This window comes from Dermacentor albipictus, chromosome 5 (assembly GCF_038994185.2).
Source record: "Dermacentor albipictus isolate Rhodes 1998 colony chromosome 5, USDA_Dalb.pri_finalv2, whole genome shotgun sequence".
Taxonomy (NCBI): domain Eukaryota; kingdom Metazoa; phylum Arthropoda; class Arachnida; order Ixodida; family Ixodidae; genus Dermacentor; species Dermacentor albipictus.
In genome coordinates, this window is record NC_091825.1 from 142,936,363 (window position 1) to 142,955,631 (window position 19,269).

Sequence of the window (19,269 nt, forward strand, 5' to 3'; positions counted from 1 at the left end):
AATTACAATGACTCGAAAATTATGCTGCAGTTATTGTTAAATAACATGGTAAGAGTGCAGTAGAACGTGGCAAAACTATACTTCGTGTTTCCTTTGCTCTAATTATAATTGCAAGTGGAAAATTAGCTGAATACAAGACCTGTGCTGCCGCTGCTGCTGAACATAACAAGGTTTAGCGCCCACAATGTTTGCTTCTGCGTCCTCGCCTCAGGTTGAATTTCAGTACAGACGGCTTCGCACTGCTTATTTAGAGCCATTGGAGAGCTGGAACATTATTCGTAAAGTGGGTTACCATGCTGTGGAGACGCGGCGTGTAAGCGCCCAGCATTTGCCGGTCTGTTTGCTGTGCCCGCAATGTGTTCCGAGCGCCGCGGCTTCATTGTTGCAGTGACAGCCAGAACGAAAGTATGATTATACGATTTTGTGATTGCACTGTTAGCCGAGCTTCGTACAGAACACTTGCATTACAGTCTGAAACAGTACCCGACAGTCAGGAATCGGATGTCTGTTCACGTTGCAAGGCGGACGTAGATAACTTTCGTATAGCTTTCTGAAGTTCGCAGAATCCCGAATCCCTATATTTGCCAAACCCCAGGGAAAAACAAAGCAAGGACACAGAATGTGGTACTTTGAAATTTTTTTCCTTTTTGTTTCTGCTTGATTCTGTGCCACCGCTGTAGCCGAAGCACTTGTACACTTTTTGCTTGCCGCCTTGCCGCCAAAGAGCCCTACTCGAAATCCTCTCACTCACTGTTCTTTCCTTCCCCTTTTCTCCTCCCGACCCGCTTCTCCTCCACCTTCTTGTTTCTCACTACCACGGCTCGCCGTTCCGCCCACCTTTATTTTTTTTTACCCTAACCCCATTTCTCGCCCTCGTCGTCTCCTCTTGCCGTCCACGCTGCGTTGGGATTCGAATCTCCGAATCGAAATGCACATCCTGCGCTCTTTGCCGTGCGCAAAACACAACGACCACGAATCGGCATAAACGCGGTCGCGGCGACGCACACGCTGCAACAACAACATAAAAAAAAAACACGAACTGCCAAATAACACACACGCAACCGCGCAACGTCGCGTCGGCAGGCCACCATGCTCAGGAAAAGCAAGATGAAGCGACGCAACACGGAGCCCATGCTGGCCTCGTCGAGCGGCGAGAAGTCCTCCGAAGACTGACGAGGCGGGCAGCGGCCCCGGCACAACACGACGGCCACCACCGACGCCGGAGCGGCGGCGACCGCCGCCGCACTGCCGCCGCCGAGCCAGCAGTGGGGGCGGTCCCGCCGCGGAGAAGCCAGCGGCCGAAGGCATCGGCGCCGGCGCGGCGCGAACCCGGTCGCCCACGGTGTGGTGCTGGCGTTCCTGCACGCCTGCTGCTGCGGCGCCGCATACCTGCTCGGACCGGGCGAAGAGCGCCGCTCTCCGCGCGACGACGGCTGAGGACCGTTCCCTGTCGCTCAGTTGGCTCCGCGCCGCCGGACTCTTGCTACATCTCTCCCGCCGGACGGCGACAGTGCGGGAAGGGGTGGCCGAGGTTGTGAAGGGGTAGGGACACGATGCACGGGACCCGCTGACGCCGTTTCGCCGCCGACCGACTAGCGGCCTATGTCGAGCTCCTGCCGATGCTGCTTCGCTTTGACCCCCTGCGCGCGGGGACGGCCGTGCGCTTCTCCGTCGCTGAGCCCGCGCACGAGACGGGAGGAGGGACGCTCACTTCTCTCTCGAATCTGTTACGCTGTTACTTACTTCTCGGTCTGTTCTTGGCATTGTTTGTACGACGACGAGTTCGGTCTCGTCGAACATCCCGTGGAACCCCGCCCGCAGCCCACACTCACTACGATGACAACGCAGGCTTGCTGGAACCCGTCTCGGTTTCTTGTACAGGCGGCCGCCGCACAAGCGCCTTTCTCTCTCGGCTCCCGAAAACCCACGGTTTTGCACTGAGAACGCCCCGCCGTTTATTGGGCCACAGCTGCGCCCCCCTTTTCTGCGCAGGAAGGGAGGGGGGCGCGACCGTGCGTGCGCACTGTTGTTCTTTAGGGCGCGGCGCAATATGTGTGACTGTGTGCGTGTGTGTGTGTGAGTGTGCGCAACGCTGCGTAGCTGGCGTAGCGTCTCTGCAGCGTCGACAAATTTAGGCCTGTTCCTATTGCGGCACTTGGCGTAGGAAGCCTCGGTCGTTCGAAGGTACACCCATCTTCTTCAGGCCCCGCACAACAAGCGAGTTATCGAATCCTCGTAGCGATTTTGACATCCGCAGCTGTTTTCTTTTTTTTTTTCCATTTCGTACTTAACCATACGGATCGAAGAACCACTATTTCCCGCACTGACGAGCAGTCTCTGAGCATTTAGACGAGGCTGCAGCCTCAGTTGACCGTAGGGCAAGCTACGACTTCTCACGGAATGCGTCGTCATGGGCTGAACAAATAACCAGGAAACAGCGCCATAACAACGGCATCACTTTTTGTTGTTGTTCGTGCTTGCTAATAGCAGTCGCGCAAGTATGGCTGCTAAGCGCTGAACAGTCAAGGAGAGTGGATTGTAGCTCCCAATTAAACTGCTCACTTTAGATAGCCGCAAGGCTTTAGAAGGCCTTCCCGAAAGCAACATCACCACGTGTCCACAGGTGCTAAGTAAGCGGCACGTGCTTGCGTGTGAGCGATCTCGTTTCGCTCGTCCAGTCGTGAGAATCTAAACCGTGCGATACGATGGCCTAGCCAGTTTCCGCCAGCCTTATTATTCGGACACCTTTCTTTTTTTTCTTTTTTTTCCTTCCTCAACTTGGGCTTCAGAAAGCGCGACGTACCAATCCTAAGCGCGGATTTCTTAGCCCCTGAGGAAATCCCCGACCAAGCGGACGAATCACCTATAATAGTATGAGCCTGTGTACTTATTTCTGTGTATACGTTTGTTCTTTTCTTTACGAGAACACGAGGTGGCGGTCACGCTGCCGAATTACTTTCTGTCCGAGTTTGTTGCCAGATACTTGAAGGAAGGCGACTGATCAGCTAACATGGCGAATTATTAAAGTACAAGAAAGTGGTGAGAGACACGAAGAAGAAAACATGAACCGTTCCATTTCTTGTTTCGAACATGTCGCGAAGCTGTAGTGCTAAGTAGCGGGTAGGCGGCTGGATTTCTGGATTCTATGTGGCTCAGTGTGGTTAACACACGTTTAGTGACAGAACATAGCTTTCCGATGGTTTCTGATACAATAGTATAAAAACTACAAGGTTGTACACACTTCAATCTTCACATCGTTGCATGCGTTGCTCTTCGCCGGTGTCGAAGCCAATCGATAATTGTATCGAGTGGTCGAACGACCACTCCCTGCGAAGCATTGGTTGGCACGCGCTCGCCTTGGGTGTCCACTAGGGCAGGTGGTTAATTTGCCCTGGTTCCCGAGTCGAGACTGCTGGTTTTGTCGTCCCCACCTTTCTTCCACTCAAACGGCTGGTACTGTACTTTACCTTCTAGTGACGCTAGTACTAGTTACGTACCTAGTACAGCAGTAGATACTTTATACAGGGCGTTTCCAACGGCTGCGTTGGCGTGAAATAGTAGTTTCCGATCGAAATAGGTTGGTCTCCGCTGTTGAGTCGTTAGAACCAGCACCTCAAGAAAGGAGGTCAGCGGCGCGTTAAGCTTTGCAAGCCGACATCTCAGATTACTCAAATTAGTCTGCCCTGCTGTTAAGAGGCAATACCCTCAGTTTATCATTCAAAGATAAGACGTAGTCATTCACAGCTGTACTGAAGAAGGCGCCTTGCTCTTGTACATTCGGAGTGATCGTTAATAAGTTAATAATTAATAAGAAGTTAACTGGGGGGTCTCATTATGCAGTCTGCTGCCGCTTTGTAAGTCTAATCCAGTGCATATTTCTTCGAGTGGAATTTCGTGCCACCAAAGAAACGCCCCGTATAAAGAGCGTAGGGAAACTGAGCAGTATAAAATGCGTTATATACATGATATAAATAAAGAGAGAGAGAGTTCCAGGGACAACTCTCAGTGAAACGAGAACAGCGAAGACTTCAAACGCATTTTACGCGGTGGACACTGACATTTGTCACACACGGGCCTTGCGTTTTTTCAGGTGCTGCGCGAGCATGCGCACGTTATTGTCCACGATCACTCGCCGCACCCCTTTTGAGGTCGAAGCTTGTACATTGCGCGTCCCCTATGTAGAGTACGACACTGCGTTTTTGAAATTGTGCGTGCCCCAGCACCGTATCACGAGTGCGGTCGATAACATGCATTTCCTCGTTGCAGCAACGTAGGCGCGCCACAATTCAGCGCAGGTGGTGATGTATAACAGAGTGAGCGAATGGAAAACGGCGCGGTCTGTATAATCTGTATAGACTCGTGAGGACTCGACCGTTTATTATATCTTGTTTTTCTTCTATAGGAATACGTTAATAATCGATTATGCAAACATACGAGTGCTAACGTTGTTTCAGGTGCGTGTGTGGCGCGAATCAACCGGTGATGTTACGTTGCAAATAAAGCGAGCCGTGCTGGCCTGAAATAGTCTTTCGAGTAGTTTTGAATGGCGCGCGCGCCTATCATCCCTACGTATAGCTACGCCGTATTGTGCCACGGGAATAATTTTGCGAGCGCTGTAGATTACCGGTGTTACTTTGCTCAGAACTACACTTTCGTTAGCGTTCGGTATTCGTCCCTGTCAATGTAGTTGCTTTTTTTTTAATCGCTGCCTACATGCTTCCTCCGGTTAGGAGAGCGACGTACATAAAAACTAGCCTTTCCGTGACGGCAATTGTGGACGGCTTCTAGACATTCAGACAATGTTTACGTTACCTTTCCTTAACCCCACTGAAACGTTCGAGTATTGCCGGTCAAGCGATTTCACTTGCCTTTCGCGCGATTTCTTCGGAACTCTCGTGGTTTCCTTACAAATTCCATAAGCGACAGTGTGGGATACAGAGAGAAACAATGAACTCAATATTTAGTGCTTCAGTAGCGAAATTCCTTTTGTACATACGTGCCGACTGCGTGTGCATCCGTAAGACTTCCTTGAGTTATGCTGTTTTTTTTTCATTGACCGACACAAAATTCTTGCCTTGCTACGCTTAACTCAATCTAACTCAACAGCACATAGAAGCGCTCGTAACTGCGAGTCTTGAGGTGGGCCACATGCAGGAAGCTAAACTTCACGCGCTGTTTGTTATTATAAATTCCGCAAGAATGTGAGGTCAGCTTAAATAAGAGAGTGACCCCTGTTCTGCCGAACCAAAATTCACAAAAAAAGAAAAAAAACACGAGGGTGAATGTTAAAAAAAGCGCGGTCGGCTTTAACGGCAGTTTTACACTTGTGGGGAATTAGTTGTTCGAATACGATGAGCTGAAATGTCCTTGTTTAAGTGTGTGGCACTGGTCGTTGATGCTACTTATGCCTGTCGCTTAGACGTAGACCTAACTAACGACTAAACCTAAAAACGACTAAACGTTTTAACGTTTAGTCGTTTCGTGGTGTACTCAACTCACAGTTGTCTCCTTGACAAGGTCACGTTAGCCGCATTCGCCTCTCTGAATGGTTGACTTAGCTCAATTTGGTTTCCGTTTACTGATGGCACCCACCCACCATGGGGGATCAGCCAAGCGCCGGATAAAATGAGGAGAAAAGAGTTTTAGTTCTGACTAGAAAGCAACGGAAACATTCGAGTCAACTTTGTCTTCTTCTTCTTCGGCGTTAGGAAACTCCAAGAGTTTCATTGAATGGTCAGTTCGTCAAAGTACAAAAACGCGGAAGGGTTGTTGAGATCAAAGGCCGAAAGTGTTTTGAAACTGTAATGTAAATGAACCGACTTTCTTCTTTCTCTCTTTTTTTTTTATCTCAAGATGCATTTTTGCCAGGAAATAAATTTTTTTGTTCCTGGTGCATGTCTGCTTGGCTTCCAGAATGGAACAACGCGTGGTAGCTTCACGCTTTCTTCGCCGTTTCGTGAAAGTGGCGTTTAAGAAACAAGCTCGGTGACGATCGTGGGAGAAGTTGTTGCTATCACCGCAGAAGCTGGGCCCCTCGGTGCGCCCAAATTGCTGGAATATGTTTAGGTCTCGACTCCACTGACGGCATCGTATGAGGACAACTGTAGCGCTCCGCCGGCTGATATATACGCGGCTTTTCGACGTTGACTTGAGGAAAACATTATGAACCGTTATGCGGTTCATTCTCGTGGTCACTCGTACGCCTCCGTGTCGCCTCTCGAGCCGGAAATTGTGCCGACTTGAAATAAAAGCAAAAAGAAAATTAAACAAGCCATTGAAAAACTGCCTTGCTATGCCCATCGCGCTAGAGTACCAGGTGAGTAACGTCATCACAATAAAAAAGAGGAGGAAGCAGAAGAAAAAGTTACCAGAATTTCGTATGTTATTCGAGAAAGAAGCAATTGAAATATGCGGTTCCTTAAGATCGGCCCGAATAACTACGGCTAGAAAAGGCAGGAAACAGCGGTCGCGCTACCTGCTGGCCTACGTTCTAAGCGGGGTTACAGCATGATGCACGAGTTTAGCGGGGCATTGGAGGAGAATCGCCTCAAGCAGCATCACTGCTGTATCGCCGCATTCGCCGCGGTAAACAAGTCACGATACGGAAGTGTTTTGATTTCGTCGCGCGAAGAAGGAACACAGCTTTGTAGCATGCGCATTTATGCTTAGGACGCCGCCTTGTGTTGAGCACGTCGAACCCCAGGGTGGAATTTTTTTTTTTAGCGACTTATCCGCGTCCAGTTCACCGAGCGTCCACTTTCACGAGATGATGCTTCGGTCTTCAGCTGTTCTGAGACGTTTGCCGTGAAAACTTCCGTACAATATGATACACCGTTTCGTTCCGGATTTGTGCCCATCAAATTTGCTTCTCGTATTGTACTCACGTAGCAAAAAACATTTTTTCGAAAGGCTTAAGCTTAAGTGCCTTTTTCTTGTACATGACTGAAAATCGTTCTCCTATTTTTCTTTTTTGTCATATTAGAGATAATTTTTTTCCCCGTCTCGTGACCTCAGGATCGCCCCTCGCATTCGGTTGTGGCGCTGTACGCTTAATTTTACGGCATTTTGATTCGCGGTATAGCTAAGCCTATTTCTTGCGTGGGGAAGCCATATTAGACGAAAGAAGGAAGCTTCGTCTTGGGACGAGGATTTCGCCCACGGCCTAATGCGCCGAAACGGAAGCGCTTCTTTGTACAGACGTTTCGGATTCAGCTCCTCTTTCGTTGGCGCCGCTCTTCCGCGATGCTTTCTTTCCTTCTTTCTTTCTTTCATTCATTTTTTTTCCTTTTGCGTTGGGGACACCACGTGTGAATGCCTTTCACGTAGCGCGCGCGACAGCGGCGTCGCGACACTGCGGTGTGTGCCTGTGTGAGTGTGGCGGCCATCTTGTTCTTTATTCCCCCCCCCCCTCCATTTCCCTTTCCTGTATCTCTCTATCTGCGGGAAGTGCATGCATGCGTGCGTGCGTGCGTGTGTGTGTGTGCTACTGTTGCGAGCGTGTGCGTGTGTATATCACCCGAACGAAGGGGCCTGTATATAGCGGTCTATACATAAAACAACACTACTTATTTGTATAGCTAGGGTGTTTTCTTATCTATATCGAGTTTGGATCTTGTGCACCTGACGAAGACGACGAAAACGGTGACGGCGAACGCGACGCAGGAGAGAGAGAGATAAAAAAAAACGGAATTAAAAAAAAAACAAGGAAAAGTCGCCCGTCGCGCCACACACACCATTCCTTCTGGCTCTAGGTTTATATGCTTTGTAGAGTCTCTTTCCTATAGTCTCGCCAGGCGTCACGTTATAGGCAGTCATGTGCAATGCACAATGTGAATATATATACTTGATAATTGATGTTCCAACACTACTACAGATAATACAGGTAATGCGGGAACGCGATGTACCGCGCTGTGGAGATAGAGAGAGAGAGAAAAAAAAAATGTGTGTCACTTGCAGAGGCAGTCAGTCTTTGTGATTTAATCACTCTCTTCAACGACGGTCGGTGGTTGCATTTTCACGCCAGGGTCGAGTGCACCTTGTGCGCGGAGCGTTTTAAAACGAGAAAGTACGAAGTAGAGTTCTTCACGCCGTAGGTATACATACATTACTGCAGTTTAAACGCGGTCAGTGGCAAGTAGCTATGTTTCAAAGCGAGGCCTCTTTAGCGCCGGTCCATCGCGGACGCACCCTTAATGGAAATCCCGGCATACAAGACTATGTTTCGGTGCAAATTGTATAGTATGTGTTATTCTGGTTTTCCGTTTTCCTTCTCATGCTCGAGTGTCCATACGGAGGTTCTACTTGTAGTGTGCGTAAGAGAGATTTGGTTGCTATCTTCTCGAATAAAAAAAGGAAAAAAAAAAGATTAAAGCTCTGCGCTGTAAGTTGTACGTGTCGTCGTTTGTGTGCGTCTGTGCTCGTACACGAAAGCGCCTTCTCCGTGGAGTGAAGGCTGCGTGTAGCGCCAAGGCAAGCATCGCGTCGAGTGCTGCTGACGTCCGCACGGCGTGTGTTTTTCGTCGCTGTTTTAAAAGACTACAGACAAATGGCAAGGCAGGTGACATTATAGCAACAGCCTGAAGGGCACAAAGCACATGCGCGCAATGTAACAGCCAAAGAAGAACGACGGACAGACAAACATACGGCTGTACGTTGCGTGCACGTATTTCGTGCCCTTCAGGCTGCCGTTAACATGTACCAGCTCTTCGAGCAACAAGTTCTTCTAGGCGACATTTAGAGTCGGCTGTCCCAATGCACATTTAGGAAAGCAACGCTACTACTTCCCTGGTTTGACACGTGCACACCACAGAGGCACACGCATAATGCATAATAAGTGTTCACTATGTGCAATAAAAACACTAGCATATGCACATGAAGAGGTGCTATATTGTTCAAGTATAAGTTCAAGAGCAAGCACTCTGCGTTATAAGCAGATTTCTCAGCGAAAGCCGGTCAGTCGTAGTGTTCCAGCCAAAGTTTTTTTTTTTTTGACGTCACTCAATTTGATTATTCTTGCCTCTTAGTACAGTAACACCACGGGTACACCGACACTACAGCTATTTACGCTGGGCGAGCACGAGCGCTCAAATCTGTTCGAAGACTGTTCTCGCCAGGCCTTGCAGTCCATCCCTGTGGCACTGCAGACTGCTGGATTCAATAATTTCATGGCATTGGAATTGTTGGCTACTGCTGCCACCGGATCTTCCACAAAGTTTGCTTGTCACATGGGGAAATACAAATGACATAGGTATAGAAGAAAACAAAACAAGCAGAGCACATTAGTGCCGACATACTTGAATCGATCGCAAACGTAGTGGAAGCATTAAGATGCTACTATGAAGGCACAAATGGTCGGCACGAACGGGAACCGCAACGCAGTAATCCAGAAACCGTGTCTAGGCTTTGCGGTTGGTACAGCGTCGAAGCACCTGTCACAATTATTACAGCTTATCGTTATAAGCTTTTATTAGATTGCTACACGTGCACATGCACGGCGCACATGCACGGCGGATTGCCGGGGAATCGCTGAGAAATAATGAAAGCCCGCGATTACCACAATGAATTCGCCTCTGATGACGAACAGAGTGCCGTCCAAATCTCGTATAACGCTCTTACGAAGTGAACGCAAGGTGAACGAAGCCTTACGGCGAGTTGGATATAGAAAGTGCCTAAAAAACGTGACTGTGCGGTTCCATCATATCGTGCTGCGTCGTGGTATAGTTTCTCAGGGCATATAAGAGACACTACGAAACACTTGCCTTGTATTTCTTCGTATTGGAGGTGTGCGGGCCGGAGGGTGAGTGAGCACTTGTTTTTCGCAAAGCAAGTGACAGGCACTCTACTGCTCAACAGCTTAGAAACACACACAAAGGAGCAGCAAAAAAATAAAATAAAAGCAGATGCAGTTGCGACAGTGATCCAGCACTCGCTGTTTGTCACTTTCGGCGCGTGATCGAATTTATGACTGGAATCTGTGAACTCGAAAAGCTAATAGAACGCGATTACTCGCTGCATCAGGCCCAACCTGACCACCCGATGGCTTCTCTACAGATGTGTGCTAAAAGGAACGCCTCTTAAACTTGCTTTCCATACCACGGATCGAGGCCCGATGTGCCCTCGTCTGATGAGAAGACAACATCGCTTTTATGAATGCGGTAACCTGAAAGAACAGACATTCTACATTCTACAAGATACGTAATGTGCCAGTTTTTCTGGTACGCCCTTCCGATCCCTGCCAAAATATGTGCAACCGTTCTTTTAAAAGACTGCCACGCGTACACCTAAGCTCATTTGCACCAGGCACGCCCGCATGCCCTGCTAAGCAGCTCGAGGTCATGAACCTGCCCACGCAGCTGGCTGTAGTCGATTGCACAGTTTGCACCTCTTCCATGCACTCACGTGCGACGTGAATGACTGCTCTCCTGTGTTTGCCACTCCGTTCTTTCTCACGAGTCTTACGTTGGCCCTGCATCTTACACCTCCCGGTCCCCGCTATCTCTGTCTTACCGTTATCCTCGTACGGCTGCTCTTTTGTTTCCATTGTATGATGCGTTTGCAACGTCAGACAACGAGGAACGCACAGGTACGGTTTTCATCCAACAGCACCTTCTTCTAGGAGGCGCGTTCAGGGTTGACCGCGATCTCTGTTAACGCTACTAAAATCAGATCTGGGGCCATATTTTGTAACGATTCATTTCATATTCCGTTCTAGTCGTTCTGCTTCATTGGCTCGATAGAGGTCACGCTGCCGTTATCACGGCTTTGTTGGCCACTCGGGACGAAGATTTAAAAAAAAAAAGAAAGTAATGATGGAATGTGAAATTGATGATTACAGAATTTGACCCCTGATATAGATATGAAACGGCAGTTCAAGCGTACACGGAGAGACATTAACGTCATCGTTATGGCACTATTGTGAATCTTGTGGCGTAGAAGAAAACTGGAAAACTGGTTGCTGTAACAACCTGAACAGGACTGCTCTTCTTGGTTGGTCCGCATGGTGTGCTTGCCGGCACTTCACAAACTGTCGAGACCATCCGTACATTCGATTCCATGACAGCACTTGTACACGCTGTGCCAATGGTATTCAAAGAAGTTTGCTAGAATCAGTGTATCAGCGTAATTTTTTTCAAGCTCGATCACGCATTGATTGCATCGGGACCACCGACATACAAATCACCGCCATGATAACCAAAATTTCTGCGCATAAACGATAACGCTATACTGCTCGAAAACATTACTGTCGTGTTCGTGTTCTGCATAGTTTATAAGTGAAAAACCCGATCAACTCTAAACGGCCTTGAACATTGCCTTATCGGCCCACTCTTCGTTTGAGTGGCCTGAATGAATTCTGAAGTTTTCTGCGACAGAAGCAGAACCACACTTTTCCCTTCTCATTACGCGCAGCAAGGCGATGATTGTTTATTAGGCACAGCGTGAGAGACAAACCTTCGAGGAGAGACGGTAGTGTGATATTTATTCGATGGGGCTGTTTGCATGCGCAATCCAGCGAAAGATGGCAAGCAGTCTTTTCCGTTACTTTGTGTCTGCAACATTCCGGTGAACCGTCTGAGTCAGGAACGATTTGCTCTGTGGCGCAAATTTACGGGAAAGACACAAAGTTTAACGCGACATATTTAGCTGGCTAAAGTCCATAAGCGGACGAAAGCGGATATTGCTCTTTTTTCTTTTCGGTATTATAGTTTCTTGACGATTTTTCTCATCGCTGAACATATTTTACTCAATTTCCGACAGGAAATGTCGGTTTCACGTTTTATTTCATAAATTTCTCGCACGAACGGCATTTCAGGTTCATCTACCTTGCGCACTACGATGTCAGAATCAGGAACTGAATGCGCGAACAACCGTTTGCGAACAAATGTTGGATTGCAGCTATCAGTAAACACTATGCAGTTTCTTCGTTCTCGCCAGAAGAGGAAGAAAACAATACGGCTGATCCAAACTGTCTTGCAAGTGCGAACGAAACTATCGCTGCTGTGACCTACGACATACTTCGCACATTCAGTGAACACACTAAGGTCAAAAAAATAATCTCCATTTCGGCACATGTAGAGAATATCCATAAACCACCACTGACCCAGTGCTCGAAGACCCCATCATCGCCACCGTCGCCACCAACGGGTGGAAGCAAAAACAACGACCGTATGGCTTCTGTCGTATGGCTTCGGCCGACCGCGCAGGCGCTTCCTTATTGCCTGCTCACGATCGGAACGCTATCTGCTACTTCCACACGTGACTGTAGTAGACAACAAAACACTTGCGCAGCCACACCACCATTGAGTGACCTACACACGCCAGTCGGACCCTGCCCAAACCCTTTGCCTTCCTTCCTCTACATCTCTGCACACTCTTCTCTCGCTACTCTTTAGCGCCTAGAAGGCTGGCGCCCTTTCTTTAACGACTTCTCTCTCATCCTCCTCCTTCTTTCTTTTCCGTTCCTTTCTTCTTCTTTTTTTATTTTTCTGTCCGCTCTTTTCCTGTTCCTCTGCTTCTCTACCCCCCGCCACTCCCGATCCCCTTGGTGCCCGCAGGCCACGATGCTCAAGAAGAGCAAGAGCAAGATCCGGCGCCGCAACACAGAGCCGACCATGGTTCTGGCAAGCCTGGAAGGCCCGCCGCAGCCGCCTCCGACGACCAGCACGAGCCACACCATGGGACCCTTCTGAGGGAGAGTCTCTCTCAATGTCTTCGTGGGACTCTTTCAGCCAGGACAGCTAAATTTGCAGTGCGTGCGCGCCCTCGACGAACGTTCTTTGTGCGTGCTGACGTTGCGGCAGTGACGGACCGCTAACATGGGGGGGGGGGGGTGCACCCTACTGCTTGCTCGGGGGGGGGGGGATGAGGTGCGCCTTCGCGTTGCCGGCTTCCCCCGCTTTTATCTCTTTCTAGTATCGCGACGCAGTGGGACGCAGGGCAGTGCGACACACTGTTCTGCCACGCATGCCACCTCTCGCGTGGCCTCCCGTTTGGTGGTCCACGCAGCAAAAGTTCGTCGCTGACGGCTGTCTGTAGCAATGCGCGATGTGGAACTCAACAAGTGGACTTCACGGCGCCACATGTGAAAGCAACTTGTAGCCAGTCACGTAGAAGATCGTGTGGTCAGGGTTAGCGACCTGTTCCGACAGCACTCTGCTCGCTCTCGGACTCTCAAGTTTAGTCAGGCACCACTCTAGGCTAAATGCTTCGACGCGTCTCTTTGGAATCGCTTACAGCACGTAGAGAGCCGGTGGTGGTTCTGTTATCACGTTAGCTCAGCTTGTCACACTATGCAAGTGCTTTAAGATCTTGTGCTCACTCGCAGTAGCAAAGGACAAAACACACAAGGACACAATAGCTGATCCAGACGTGCGCATAAAATGAGGTAAAAATACCCTATGCTTTGGCCACCCTACACTTTCGAAAGGGAGGCACAAAGCTTGAGACGAATGCGCCTGGTTAACCCATCACAATAAAATAAAAAGCAGGATAGGAAGGTTTCCTTGAGAACCCAGCTGCGTATTTGCAGCCGGATGTCAACTGGCTGGAGTACGCTGGAACACCGCCGGTTCTGCTGAAGCTCCGAAACTTATTGTATCTTTTGGCCCGTAGCCCATCGCAGCTATTGCGTCGCATGATCCGCACTAACGTTCGATGAATGCTAATCGCATTCTCTCATTTGGTTCTTCGTGTCTCACAAGCGGATAGCCAGCGTCTTCGCGACTGTGCTCGTATCATCTAATGTTTCCTTCGTGTCTTGTCGTATTAGTATGTACCTCGTGGAAGTGCTGCAAAGGTCTTTGCGGCCCGCATTCCTCGCCTTTCGTTTGTTTTCTCTTTCCCTCTCTTTTCAACACGATGCGTACTGTGCCGTTCCTCTACGTCTCGCCTGGCTGAAGTACTGGGTGGTGTGAGTGACGGCCCATACATAACCGCCATCGAAGGCAAGACGTGTCTTGTGGCGCTTCCCGTTTCCCTTCAAGCATACGCGACTGCTTCCTTCTGCACCATTATTCTCGCTCTTTAAACTCAACCATATCCGAGTCATTCCAGCCTTTGGATGCGTACAAACTGAGAGAAAGGATATACCTACACCGTTCTACTTTCGCTTCGATGTGGTTTGTTGGTCGTTCAGTGGCATTCCGTGGGCCCGAGCGTCGAGGGGGCTCAAAAAGTTACAGCACTTGCTTTTGTAGGCTATATACATATATCCATCTCTATAATATGTAAATACGGTAGCTGCTATTACGAGGCTTTATCCTTCAGTTCACAATGAGTAAGTGACCGTAGCTCTAAATAAACACGGGCAGAAGTTTCATTCCTTGAGGTGTAGTTGCGAAGTTTTCTATAGAGCACGTGTTCGTACACCCTGTACCTTTCCGCGCAGGCTATTCTCAATCTAGGCAACTAGGGAAACACCCACTTTTAGCAGAGATGTATATATCTATAGACGTGTATAACTCACGAGCTGGTGTTGTGATGGAAAACGTATAAGAGGCGCGCCCCTCATTGGAAGTTAGTACCGCATCTGTTAGACGATAGGTGGGCAGTTGAGGTTCGAATTACAGGGCATCGTCAGCCGTCATGACGCGTAGCCTTGTGCTTTCAGCAGTGGAACAGTACCCGACGCACTGTTGTCGTAAAGGACACTCATCCAGGTGTACATCATAACCGCTTACGGCTTCGAAAGGAACTTGTTGCACAAAAGCTTTTGATATGCAATACAGAAATGCATTTGTTTGCAGAGAGTTACCGAAGGGAGAAAAAAAAATGGTGTTGAAGGCAGCCTTGTTTGCACCTATTATACAGAGCCACCGGGATATTTTGGTTAGACGGCGTGTAGTAAGCTGTTTTCTAGAACGGCGCAGTGTTGTTTTTGCCGTGCTTAAAACCTTGATGCTGAAATCTTCTTTCTCGTTCAGCTGACGGTATATCTCGTGGAGATATTGTTTCTGGAGAACCAATTATTAGACGTCTGTGTGTAGCTTGTCATCGTAGGTACTCAAGGTTAAGCTCATGTAAAGCCAGTCGCAAAGAGAGTGTGGTACCGCATTTGCGTCTTTGAGATCACGAAATATTGCAACACGCATTCAACATAATAAACCTAAATAAAAGATATACACGTGTAAACGAAACGATAAACCTATAGGAAGGTTGTGCGCTATAGAGGGAGGCATCGAAGCTACCTGCCATAAACACGAAAAGTTATGGCGACATCAACATCTCGCACCCAGAACGCAGTTACCATAGCGAACTTAGTCCTAGCGTTTCTTTGTTGCAGTGCAGGTGGTCGTTCGTAATTGATTAAACACAGAAAAGAAAGTGATCCGCTTAGCCACGAACATGTCCGTGCAGGTGACACGGAAGCGGGCTTGAGTCTGTTAGCAGTCACGCAACATAGTTTCAACACACACACGTTGTCATGTACTTGTCCGTCATAACCGAGGCAGTGCTGCTTTTCACAGGTAGCTAGTAGCATCCACCATTCGGCGGCGCCCGCGATGAGCAGCTCGTAGCCAGCCCCAATTTACGAGACATGTGCGTAAAAACTCAAGTTCGAGTTGCTTTGCATTGCCCCGTCGGTCCTCGTCGTGTATTCCAGCCGTCAGGCGCCTGTATTGCCCGGCAATCTTCGATCCACTTGAGTCCGATTCCCGCTCAAAAGACAGGGCCGAGTGGTCCTGTCGTACCCCGTGTAATTAGCCAGAACACACATCCCCTCTTGCTTGGGCACCGCTGTAGGAGAACGTGCCGCGCCAGAAGCGAAGCTCGCTTGAGTTTCAGGTGTAGCGAAGCGTAGGAAACACACGTGCATCTTTAGGCATAGACACACAGCAACGGCGAAGCGTACACTGCTTTGTAGGAGTGCTAATTAAAAAGGTAAAAAAAATGCAGTTAACCGCGCGACACTTTCCTGACGTGACACGCAGCTAGAGCTCGCAACACGTCGGCTACTAATATGTATATCGTAAAAGCGAAATACTTTGTCCACGAGCTGTACACATGTTGATAGGCATGACGATAATAAACGATTTATGTCACGGAATTGCACCGCGTTTTATGTGCTCTCCCTGCGCTGATCAGCAGTGGTCGAACATGTGCAGCCGTACAACCCGTAGCCAACGTTTCGATTGGGGGACTTGCTCCGCTAGGCCGAGGATATATCCTTATCGAAACGTTGCATGGCTTCGGGCTGAGGCTTCCGTTATTCTACGGCTGTTGATGAATTAAAGCGTCCATCTTCCTGTGGCTTCTTCTTCGTCTTGTTTGATCTTCTCGTAACGGTAACACGAGGGACCGTATACACACGGCATTACCGTCACCCTGGGCTTGCATGCTTGACGTGGCACGGATGAAACGGTAAGTTCAGAGTTACTCTGTCGTTCCGACCAAAGTGCACCTAGTGCGGTGTCAACTCAGCTGCACTCGGGAAGTTTGACCTTGCTTGCCGGTTTCTTACCACGAAGATATTATTTAAAAAAAAAAAGTGAGCGAGTCCCTCTGGGATAGTGGCCCATTGAACGAAAGGAAAACAATGTCGTCAAAGATCGAAAATAAGTTTAACCTGCGGAGTGGAGACAGCAATAGTTTGGCTTCTGCTGTTTCTTTCATAAAATATTAGTGTAAGGTTAGATACCAATCATGAGCTCTTGTCCAACGCAGTTTTCAAAATTCAATAGCCTATTTAGACGAGCGCCAAGCGCCATGGCACCTTGCACCCTTGCAAGAGTCCAGCATACGTTCCAGACTATTACAGGTTGAAATGCCAATCACTCGAACGGAGGCTAGTCTGCCGACTTGCGCATATTACCCTTGCCTGTATCTTGGGACTCAGCGCTGGAAAGAGCTAAACAGGACGCGTACTAATGACTCACGTTCTCTTACGTACAGTCAACCACAAAAGTATGTGGACCACGGTATCTCGGGGAAACGTTCAGTTTCCGAGCAGCCTGTAACAGTAGTCAGTAAAACCGAACATCACACTGTCGTTCACGTATACTAGTAGAGGCTGTAAATGCGAGTACTACAGGCTGCGTGGTGAGGCTACGCAGATATTAAACCTTTTCTCGGATTTCGTGCTCCCTAAAATATTGCGGTTGACTGCGCGTTATCGCATGCGTTATCTCGAGGGAGAACGGAACATTCTTTGCGTCTTCGTTTCTCTTTTACCAGTCGCGGTAGCCCAGTGGCTGCGGCGTTGCGCTGCTGAGGTCACGGGTTCGATTCCGGTCAGACGCTCAAAACTAAGCCTACGGCATGCATCATAATGACATCGTGGTTTTGGCACGTGAACCCCCAAATTTAACTTAATTAAATTTTTCGGTTTCTCTGCTTGTTTCGGCCAGCAGGCGCGCACATTCACTCTCAGAATGCGTCACACTGTGCCCTGTTTCAAAAGCTATGGCGATGGATTATAAGCTGCAGCTGACGTCAGTCAATCAGGAGAGCTGTCATACTAACACGCGCTTGTATACGCCGTGCACTGTCGTACGCGCAATCTCCAGCGCAGTTCCGAATGCCATGCACACGCCTTCCAGCTTGAACTAATCCAGCGCCCCATATGATTGTGAAACGGAGTGCAAGCTTTATATGGTCTCGGAACTAAAAACAAAAGCTACAATAGAAAAAACCCCTTCAGAATAAATCGTTGCTTGATGATGGTTTCTCAATGCTTTCGTGACCGCTGCTTGCACATATAGAATACTGCCACAAATAAAACACGCCAAAATGTTGACAATTATTTTACTGACGCAGTACAGCTACTCATCATATGAACGAAAACGGTGACTTTGGTCTTCAGTGTTATGGACAAAAGACAAACGCAAACCAAACTCTAGACGTGCACAACGCGGAGCTGTCCGGTGAAAAAAATAAATCAAACGAGCTCAAATGGCACTGCCCAAGGTTGCCGTCATTGAAGTCTTAATGTCAGTATCATTTACGAAGAGATAAGCCAGAAAATATATATCCACAAGCGTCAAAAATGGTCGTTACTGAAATAATGCAAAAACAACCAATCGCATCTCAGCAGAAGGGCCCACACATGTGTTTCAGCACACACATACAGAGGCATGCAAAGGAGCTATACGCACATGCACACACTCTGACGCACACTCGCACACGCAGATTTAACACACATGTTGGAACCTATGTGAAGTGGTTAATTAAACACAGTATTTAACTGTAACAGGTTAATTAACTACAGTACGCGATGCGTACAGTATTTATTTTTCATTTGATACAACGTGCAACAAACCTGCTAGAAGTGTATGCACATATGATTTAAAGTTTGGACAACAGCGCAAGGGCAGCAGAGGGGACAGAAGAGAGAACAGAGTGCTATAGGCATTGAAAAGGGCCCGTTGTACGAGAAATGTCATTAAAAAAGGTGTAGGATCGGGCTTGTTGGTAAAGCATCCTTTGAAGTTGGAATAACAATGCAAGAACAGCAGAGCGGACAGAGGAGGGAGCAGAGCGCTCTGTTATCTCTTCTGTCCCCTCTGCTGTCCTTGCGCTGTTATTCAAAATTTAAAGAATGTTTTATCAACAAGCCCAATCCTACACCCTTCTTATGTGTACACACACACGCACACACACATGCACACGCGCACACACAAACAGGGCATGCACGCTCTAGTATAACAATAATGTAGCAAATTGGCCTCAAATAAGTGCATCTCAGCGCAATATAAGCTAATCGACGCGTCAGTGCCGCAAGAGCTTTCTCCCTGTTAAAAAATGCCTCCATGAGCTCACGTGCCATCTTATTGCCACTCGAGCCCAGAATCTTAACAAGCGAAAAGCACGGCTCACATGAGCAGGCATTGCAGTGCGTGCGCGTGCGCGTCTTTCCTTTGTACGTCACCTTTTGCTCACACAAACAAGATTTAGCGTCGATACTTCTTCTGTCGGTCGAAGCATCGATTGGAATAGCAAATTAGTAGACAGCTATGCGAAGTACGGATATTATCTTTATTGGCCGTATAAAGTTGTAAACATTCGCTTACTAACTAAATTGACAAGCAAGGTGTCACTCGCGCACAAGCAAACATGAGCACATCTCGATGACCGCGGAAACTCGCTCTGAAAACGGTGGTGCGAGTAAGAGTGCCGCAGCAGCGAGCCAATTGGCCTTCTTGCCACCTTTCGCTTCAACGCTAACTAAGCGGCGAAAACACAGCGCACACGAAGCTATCAGTACTCGGCCCACTCTGTCCCAATCGCGGATCGCTTTCAAGGTTGGGTCCGCGCGCGGCCTCGAGCTCCACCACT

At 48.5% G+C, this 19,269-nt stretch overlaps 1 protein-coding gene across 2 annotated transcripts in view; it reads left to right on the top strand.

Annotated features, from left to right (window-relative positions):
• Window positions 1–12,811, top strand: part of LOC139060169 (diacylglycerol kinase theta) — a 61,833-nt gene extending 49,022 nt beyond the window's left edge. The window contains exon 20 of one of the 2 annotated variants that reach the window (XM_070539097.1): window positions 12,552–12,811. In XM_070539097.1, the coding sequence (XP_070395198.1) occupies window positions 12,552–12,686 (135 nt within the window). In that variant the 3' untranslated portion in view covers window positions 12,687–12,811. Of the gene's footprint in view, window positions 1–1,083; window positions 8,385–12,551 lie in introns of those variants that run through there. The other variant, XM_070539098.1, reaches the window with a different exon arrangement.
• The last annotated feature ends 6,458 nt before the right edge of the window (window positions 12,812–19,269 follow it).